General features: G+C 46.4%; 2 protein-coding genes across 3 annotated transcripts in view; one reads left to right on the forward strand and one right to left on the reverse strand.

Annotated features, from left to right (window-relative positions):
* git2a (G protein-coupled receptor kinase interacting ArfGAP 2a) overlaps window positions 1–850 on the reverse strand; it is an 11,616-nt gene extending 10,766 nt beyond the window's left edge. For both annotated transcript variants that reach the window (XM_068738843.1, XM_068738842.1), the window contains exon 1: window positions 551–850. In XM_068738843.1, the coding sequence (XP_068594944.1) occupies window positions 551–610 (60 nt within the window). In that variant the 5' untranslated portion in view covers window positions 611–850. The remainder of the gene's footprint in view (window positions 1–550) is intronic.
* A 1,183-nt stretch (window positions 851–2,033) lies between these two features.
* Window positions 2,034–7,174, forward strand: ankrd13a (ankyrin repeat domain 13A). The gene is made up of 15 exons (XM_068761045.1): window positions 2,034–2,141; window positions 2,856–2,991; window positions 3,097–3,221; window positions 3,323–3,368; window positions 3,614–3,757; window positions 3,841–4,030; window positions 4,198–4,264; window positions 4,358–4,439; window positions 4,546–4,607; window positions 4,687–4,817; window positions 4,900–5,057; window positions 5,142–5,273; window positions 5,359–5,519; window positions 5,628–5,680; window positions 5,841–7,174. Exons 1-15 carry the CDS (start codon window positions 2,034–2,036, stop codon window positions 6,037–6,039), a joined length of 1,794 nt encoding a protein of 597 aa, XP_068617146.1. The 3' UTR covers window positions 6,040–7,174.
* Window positions 7,175–9,442: the final 2,268 nt, after the last annotated feature.

Below are 9,442 nucleotides of genomic sequence, written 5' to 3' on the forward strand. Positions count from 1 at the left end.
AGGGTTTTATATATTGATAACGGGGGGGGGGGGGGGGGGGGGGGGGGGGGGGGGGTCGTTTTTGCAGCACATCTCTTCTGTATTGAACGCATGTGGTCAAATCAGTCCAGCATCCTGTTCCGGTTCCTGCAGAGAAACGTCTGAATTACTCGCGTGGCCTTTTCTCAAAGCCATTGATTTTTGAAAATGCTCAATTCCACTGTCCTGCCGGCCCCGATGTCATTTTAAAACGAGCACATCTGTGATGAAGATGATCCTCGCTCCTCTTCAGCTTCCACGTGAGGTTTCATAAACGAGCACAATTCAAATTTTGGAAGGAACGTTCTTGTGACATTAAAATTCCCTGCCTGATTTTTTTAGAGCAAGTACATGTAACACACACACACACACACACACGCACGCGCACAAGTCAACAACAACAACTCTTGAATGAATAAACGGCACAGGAAGAGAAAAAAAGGGCAGCATGGGCGAGATCTGCTGATCAAGACTCGGATTATCAAAGGATTAATGCTGGCTAAAGGCTAAAGGCTAAAGGCTAAAGGCTAATTTGCTTACCTGGAACACAGCAGTCCGCGCAGAGCTCCGCGTTTCGCAGGCGTTTAGACATCCTTCGCCCCGGGGACAGATCCGCGGTGATTCTGCTACGTTGTTGCGCTTAGCATCGATGACTACCGCGTTAGCTGCACCGAGCTAATTATAGATAGCCCCGCCGGAGACCCGTTACTTCACCCGACCGCTGCTAGCCGCCGCTGTTTATTCTAACATCGGCCCGGCCCCCCCGCACATTAAATACGAACGCCGCTGCCCTGGAAGTTGACTTTTAGCAGCCGGTCGGCTCGCTAGCCTGAGCCCGTTCCGGAGTTCGCTATAAGACGACGCGAGAGCGTTCCCAGCGGCAGCTGCGCTATTCTATATCGGGACATTGTCCCTTCTCTCAGGAAGTGAGCGGCTCCCCTGATTTATGAAGTAAAAACGCCTCTTTCTCTGGGCGGAACGCAGCCTGACAGGCGATACTGAGGGCAGAGTGTTTAAAGTAAATAAATAAAAGGTCAGGGGTGAGTTTGAAATTAAATGGATGTCCCTAAATTGACCTCAATTCGTCCACCTTTGACTTTTGAAACACTTTTTTCACTTGTCAGTGTGATTCGAGCAATATTAATAAACTGACTTTAGCGGGACGAATGATTGATAATCTGAAACAATAGTTTAAAAACAAAAAGTATCCGCAGAACAGCAACAGCCATTAAAAAGGCAGGATATTTTAAAGTTCCATTGAATTCATGTTTTACTTATCAATATATCTGGAATTCAATCTGTGTTGTTTTATGTTGGCGGTAAATTTTGACCATTTTAGTTCCTTGTTGTTGACGAGAAGTAGAATCCGACTATTTCATTACGAAATGTTGGGCATAATAGTCTGGGAATACTTTCGATGCGTGCTTTTTGTATTCGCTACATTATTGCGTTACATATACAAATATCAAGTAACATATAATTAAAAGCGTTAATGTGGGAACCATGTTTATAATGGAATTCTAATTTTGATGACATACTTGCAACCCCCATGGAAACGGGTTTATTGGTTCTGCCCAACTGGAACGGACCATTCTTTCGTTTCGAAAATACAATATTTTATTTACAAACCACGATTCGGTCACGGAACTACTAAATAAAAAGCAATTTGAACGCAAAAAGTATCTATATGACGTTTAGAGTATTTTAAAATACTATAGATTAGACAATATGAATTAGATTATAAATACATTATTTCAACCCCCCCCTCTCATCATTGGTTATGCTCCAATCCACTTCCTTGTTCAAAAGTTTTATTTATGGGAAGGTTTGGGGAAAAGTTTGTTACCGGGTTGGACTTATGGACGGTGCTGCTGCCGGATACTAGAACCGTTCACCGTATTCATTGCACAGTCCGAGTCGGACAGAAGCAGCGTGTAAGTGTCTTCCTTTCCCCGATGGCCGTAATTATCAGAAGCTTGCTAGCGTCGCATTGAGCGGATCCAACATAGAGGAAGATGTCCACGGCTAACATCAGCGAAGACATTAAAGTGAAGTTTCCTCTGCATTCCGCGGTGTGGAAGAACGACTACAGGAAACTGGGAGAGCAGATCGCGCTGCCGCAGGTCGGTAAAACCGGAGGTGTCACCGAAACAAGTGCTTCAAGCCAGCGAGGCGATACTGTCCGAAGCTGCTCTGTTAAAGTAGGCCAGTCGGTGTTGACAGATGCTCTCCAGCGTCACACAATGATGGGATATAATCTATATTCATATTAACTGTAGCACTCAGTTCGTTGGATTACCTTGACGCAAATGCATATTTTATTTAGCTGTTTTTCTAATCCAGTATTAGTCGGGCCTTTTAGGGTAAATAAGAAATAGATATTCTTGCAATTTGTTATTGTCATCCGCTGCATTGCTGGTGTTTCTGAAAGATTCAAGGGAATTTTCAGGAAGCGCAGGATTTCCATAAACTTCAAACCTGGCAACGCCCCGAGACAGACGTCGGTCCACCTGAAAGACAAAACACAAACAGAGGAGCAATGTAGTGTCTGCTGTCCAGAGCAGTGAGGAGCGCAGCGACCTGGACATTTAGCGAGACCAAACAACTGCTCAGGACAAGACTCGGCAGTCCACCTGCAGCTGAGAGAAACGGGACGCTCCTTTTCAGGACAGTAATGTCCAGGTGTTAGACAGGGAGGACAGACGGTTTGAGAGGGAGGAGTTAAAGAAGCTATCTTTTGTCAAACTGGAGAAACCGTCCCCGAACAGAGGAGGGAGGATTGTTTTTATATGGTCGCCAGGACTTTTTATATTTAAATTTCTCCCTGATTTTCTCAGAATGACATCGAAGCCGTGGATCCCAGAGGTCGGACGCCTCTTCACCTCGCTGTGTCACTTGGGCACCTCGAGTCGGCGAGAGTCCTCCTGCAGCACGCTGCGGAAGTGACGAAAGAAAACGGCAACAGCTGGACGGGTAAGCCGTTAAAAACTGGCTGCGTAAAGAGCCAAAGAAAGTAGTTCCTCGCTGTCAAATTAAAAGGTGTCGTTATTTCTTCATGTCCTCGCGCTTCGGTAAAAGTTCTGCAGGAGGCCGTCAGCACTGGAGATCCAGAGATGGTTCAGTTGGTGCTTCAACGCAGAGACTACCTCAAAGCCTCCACTGCTCTGGGAGGAGTGCCCGAGCTGCTGTCAAAGATCCGAGAGGTTTTTCCCATTTCTTCGTTTTGTCGTTGACTTTTCGCCAATCTGCAAAAAATCATTCCCGGCGGTGAAAATGAATGCTTTGCGCACCTTGACCTCCACAGTCTCCAGACTTCTACATGGAAATGAAGTGGGAGTTCACCAGTTGGAGTAAGTTAGTTTTTTTTTTTGCACGTTGATATTCGAGCCGATCGGTTGATTGAAATGGCAAAGTGGCCGTGTGGAATTATGCAGGCGCTTTGCTTCCGTAAAGGGGAGATTATCAGTAATTATACAAAACAAAAAGGTGTTTGCCGTCATGGAAAGTACGGTCTTGGACGACCGGGAGGATTCATCAGGTCGTACTAGAAAACGCTGTTTTGTTTAAATAAAGTTGTTTCTGTCGCTCTTCACAGTCCCTCTTCTGTCCCGGGTTTGTCCAAGCGACGTTTGTCGCATTTGGAAAAGCGGCGCCTGCTTGCGAGTCGACGCCACCCTTCTGGGCTTCGAAAACATGACCTGGATCAGAGGGAGGAGGAGTTACATCTTCAGGGGAGAGGGTGTGCGATTTTACAGGGATCAACTTTTCTAACTCCCCAACCTCCAAACAGAACAAGTTCTATTCCTGATGATGTTTCTCCAGATTCTTGTGCGGAGTTGACGGAAGTGAACCACGACGATGAAGTGGCGGACACTGAAAGCTTCAACATATGTCAAGAGATGGAGGACGTTACGCTCGCGTCGATGCGACCAGCCGAACAGGAAGTTGCCAAAAGGTTGACGACTCCTATTGTCAACACCTACTTGGACACCAAGAATATCGTTTTTGAGAGGCAAGACTCTTTTATCTGTTGTGTTTCTTATACTTTAGCCTGACTTGTAGGCTGTGATTAGAATATAATCGAGTACCTGAGCTGGTGAAGGTTTTATCCAGACGCCAAACTTTTAACGGTTAATGTGACGGTGAGATTTGGCGCCAGTGACACTTTTGCTTTCACAGGAGCAAGTCGGGCATTTGGGGCTGGAGGAGCGACAGAACCGAAGAGGTCAATGGATTTGAAGCGAAGGTTAGCAGAAGTTGTCGTTTTCTTGTCATCGCTTCGGTGACACTGAAAACGTTTAAGATCGCGCCGGACGTTAAACGCTGGTCGTTGTCTCAGGTTTTCACTGCGAACAATGTAGACGTGGTCGTCAGGACGAGGACGGAGCATCTCACAGACGAGGAAAAAGCGAGGATAAAAAGTCGGTGAACGATTGCTCCTTTTTAAAGCATATTTATTTTTACCGTATATTGGCTGAAGCTGAATTTGAGAACTGAAGTGAGATTTTTTTTTTTTTTTGTCCACAGGTGAAAGGAACGTTTTGGAGTCCCTGCTCGGGACCGTGGAGCAGCACGTTAGTGCGCAAGGGGTGGGACATTTAGCATTTAGCCATCATGTTAAAATGTATTTCATTTCCGCCGTATTTGATGACTAACGTCACTTTACAGGATCTGACTCTGGAATATGCAACTGCCAACAATCCTACTGCCATCACTCCAGAGGAATATTTTGATCCCGGCGTTGACCTGGGGGACAGAGACATCGGCCGTCCCGTTGAACTGAGCATTCGGACGCAGAAGTGAGCTTCGTACCTCCTTTGTATTTTTATACACATCCAGAAAGGAAGTTGTTTCCACATTCTTCTACCTCGTTTGAAACAGGTTCAAAGGTACATTGTGGATGAGCGAAGAACACCCCCTGTCCCTCGTGGAGCAGGTGACCCCCATCATCGACCTCATGGCACGGACGAGTTCCCATTTTGCACGGCTACGGGACTTCATCACCCTGAAATTCCCTCCTGGATTCCCCGTTAAAATAGGTGCATGGAGGTTGCTCCTTCGAGATGCCCGTTAAACTGGCGTCAAATTCCCAATTTGTGTTTGTGACGCCTCCTCTCCTGCAGAGATCCCCCTGTTTCACGTGCTGAATGCCAGGATTACGTTCGGTAACGTCAACAAATGCGCCACCGAGGACGAGGCGAAAGCGACGCCGGCAGCGACGCCGACGACCTCGACGGAGGATGAAGACGCTGCAGGTTGGTCAGTTTAATCCCAAAGTACGAGTGCGCTCAAACGCAGTTTCCGTGTCTGTGATTCCTGATCTGCTCCTCGTTCACCCAGCCCTGCCGCCGTTCCGAGTGTGCCCGTCCGTGTTTGAGGTGCCCGCCGGCTACCACCAGCGCGGAGGCAGCCGACACGCCCCGGCGTCCAACAACCAGGAGGATCTTTTGCAGTACGCCATCCATCAGAGTCTCCTGGAGTCTCAAACCGTCCCAGGCCAGGTTGGAGCTCCCCCCCCCCTTGTCACCTCGGCGCCCTCCAATCTGTCCTCGTCGTTTCCCCTCCTGTGCTGTCCCGGCTGCGTCCTTTAAATGTTCCTGTCGTTGCAGGAGGAACCCGACGGTGAACTCGACGATCTAACGCCCGGAAGCCAGAGCGACAGGTTAGGATCGCAGTTTAAGGTCGCTGCTGTTGTGTATGTGATGACATGCGGTGAAAGGGGCGGGCCTTGTTGGGGGGGGGGGGGGGGGGACGCGTCCTACGCGTGTCAGGGGACGCCAAGGAAAGGGCGGGGTCTCACTTTCCCAGTCTGTCCATTCCAGGGCTGTCCCAGAGGGGGTGTTGGTGGCGCTTGGAGACACGCCCGGCGCCGTCGGCTCCGCCTCTTCCAATTTGCCCGACGGCGACCTGCGGCGAGCGCTGGAGCTCTCTGCGCAAGCTCAAGCAGAAGAAGAGCGGTTGACGAAGCAGGAGGAAGAGGAGCTCGAGAGGATTTTGCAGTTATCGCTCACTGAGAAATGAAAACGGTTTTAGGGAATTGCATTCTATTCCAGATCCGGAACCAACCACCGTGCCTCAAACGTACCGTCTGATTTATCGTAGTCATCTATGCAAAAGCCGAATTCTTCCCGCCGTCCTTCCACGGGCGGTGGCAGAGTCTCCGGATCGAATCGATTCCTTTTCTTTTACAAATAATAATCGCAGCAATCGGGTTTCATTAAGGTCTCGTGTGTCGAGGATGACTTCATGATGTCTGCCGTTCAGATTTGGCTCGAAGGTTCCTGATTTTTTTATGAAATGACTCGGCACAATAGGAAGACCTGAAGGGATGCGTTCAGGGTCACATTTTTATGGATGATGGACTCACACCACAGATATCTCAGGGTTCCCGTTTGACATATCTCGTCAACACTTTGAAATTCATTTGATGATCACTTGGAAATATGTTTATTTGGTATGAAAGGGTCTCACGTTCACGTTTATCGCTCCATTCCATATCGGCGTTAAGGCACTGAAATCACAGGTTTAGACACGTTTGGGTTTTGTTCTCTGTGAATGACGACTTTAACGACAGACTAAAATTATGTTGAACTAAATGGGCCGCACGTTGACGTAAAGTCTCCGATCGGACTTCGCCGTTCTCCGTTTTCCGATGAACGTTTCCTCAGATCACTGATTCTCTTCGAGCATCGTCACTTTGGTTAGGAGAGACGAGCGAACTCGACAGCAGAGACGACTCGCACAACTGGTGCTGCAGAGATTTAGATTGTTAGTCTTTCGTAGCCACGAACAAAGTCCAGCCAGAAGGTGGTGCAACTCTGTTTTTTGTTTTACATTTTATAACTTGTAGTGACGTTTCTGTTGGATGAGGCCAACTTTGGGTGCATTAACCACTAGAGTTGATTTCACTGACAGCCAACCACTTAGGAAAGGTGTGCGAGTCGCCGCGTCTTACCTGCAGAGGCTTTGATGGTAAAAAAACGAGGCCAAAAGTTCTGAGCAGTAGATTTTAGAAAGGCTCTCTTTGGGTAATTTAATGCAGATCTTTATGATGCACTGTTCCAGCTGCATAGTGTTTTTTTTTAATGTGTGAAAGTCTAAGAAAATGTGTTTTGAGATGTTTTTAAAATAAAAGCACTTTATTTCCATTAAAATTGAATGTGAGACATTTATATCTACACAACATCGCAGGGATCCGTTGGCCGAGTTTTAGAACCTGTGGCTTTCTTTACATTTTAATGTCAGGCGTTGATCTTTAGAAGATAAAATCAGGTTCAATGTTTATCTGCACTGAATCTGGTTTGATTCGCTGCAGCGTCGCTGTTGAGCATTTTCTCGTTGTAGATCAAAGTTGAATCACATTTTGTAATCACATTTCTTAGTTTAATGGTGAGCTGAACCTGCAAACTGACGGAAACTCAAGAGCCAACAAAATACACAATTTATTTTAAAAAAATACTTTTGATTTCCATAAATTTGAGCAGCAAAGCTCGTAGTAGACCGGTGTGAGTGGATTTAAGCCATGTCAAATCGATTTGTACCAATAGTACTACCTATAATATTTGCAGAAACAGATGAACTACCGGTAATTGTTATTATTATTATTATTTCCTAAGTCGTGTTACATTAAATAAAGACACAGCCAATATGATTGTCTGGAAGATCTCATCTTTACAGTGGGGAGATCTTCCTCTCCAGTCTGATCCAGTCAGGAAGCGGCGGCGCGGTGACGTCACACGGAGCGTCGGTCTCCCGGTCTCCCGGTCTCCCGGTCTCTCGGGAGGGGGGGGGGGGGGCTGCTTCACCGACGGGACACCGGTTTGTAGACGCAAACAGCCATGATGATCATCAGCAGCAGCAGAACTGCGACGACGCAGCCCAGCGTGACTGCGAGGACGTGAACGCAGCGTCAGACACACGAGCCGGGGATGATGCGTTCACGGCCCGTCGGGTCCGACAGTGACATCTTACCTAGATTCTGCTTCGCTAAGATCTCATACGCGGTTTCCGTCATTCTGGGCTCCTCCTCTTGTCCGTTAACTAATAACACACTGAAGCACATTGTTAGCGCCTGTGGGATGAGACGGAGCGTCATAGCGGCGGAGGCTGCAGGAGGATGATGATGATAATGACGAAGAGTTGTTCTCCGCTGGATGATCGGGGTCCTAAAGCCCGCCGAGTTTCTGGTGTCGACTGACGGAACTAAAGCTGCCGTTCACCGCTTTCACGGAGGGTTTTGTGATTTCAATAAAAACAATTATAGATTTATGTATTTATTACCTCCGCCAAAGAGGTGTACCGCAGGGCTTTTTCCTCGGCCCCGCTTTTATCACCATTTTCACCATTCACTGCTCTCCCATCTTCTTGAGTGAAATTTGCTGAGGACCACAATTGTGTGGTAAGATGTTCAACAATTAGGAGACGTTCTACAAATCTACACAGAGGAAGCACAAACGTTCACAATCTGGCTCTGAAGTTCTAAACGACCCAACAGAAGTCTCAGAGTCTTAGATGAAGATGTAATGGCTGATTGTGTGTTTTTGTTTCTACTTAAACCTTACCTGAACTCAGTACTTCAGCAGTACACTGACTGTTTCTTACAATCCAATCCTGTATAATAATAATAAACTATTTGATCATTTATAATAATTGATATTTAAATACTTTTCATATGCAGAGGAAACAAATGTGTGTAAAACCGATTCCATATCCAGCTCCTAACATTTCCTCTTCATCCCGTGTGCGTTCTCATAGAGTTGTTCTCCATTTTTTTGTTGGGATAAACGTTATCTGTGCAGCCATTTCTTCTTTAACGTGCTGTTCACTGAGCTGCTGACACGTCTATTTAGTGACGTCTCTTTCATGGTTGTTCGGTTCCTGTTCGCTACTTCAATAGCAGTCAGTGACACAAAAGCTCTTTGATCTGTTAGTCCATCAACCAGCAGCTCAATGGCACATTGTATTTGCAATTATATGTTCATTACATGCCGTCCTTGGAGTAAAAAAATCAGTTGAATAAGTAAAGATCTGTCGGGTGGCTTGGAGCGCATTTGAAGGGTGTAAAGGCGACTCTGTTTAGCTTCAGCTAAAAGCCAGTACAAAGATATTAAGATCCACCGTATGACAATGTCTGATTATTCAATCATTTAAATATTAGCTTTATTGCAAAATATACTGTTTATCAACTGTAGGCAATAATCACGTCACATATGAACAGTTTCAATAGCTCAATAAAGCAGATTTCTCCAGTGATTGATTCCCTTTCCTTTTTACTGGCTACAATGGTCTCAAAATTATTTAATGACAAGCTTTTCTCAAATTCTGAACACGATCCTTCTGCTGCAAAAGTGATCCAGATGACCAGACATCTGTTTCTGGGAGCGTTCATATAGGAATCATTCTTAATAGGCAAGAGCCTCCAGTT

This window comes from Brachionichthys hirsutus, chromosome 4, assembly GCF_040956055.1.
Source record: "Brachionichthys hirsutus isolate HB-005 chromosome 4, CSIRO-AGI_Bhir_v1, whole genome shotgun sequence".
Classification (NCBI taxonomy): Eukaryota; Metazoa; Chordata; class Actinopteri; order Lophiiformes; family Brachionichthyidae; genus Brachionichthys; species Brachionichthys hirsutus.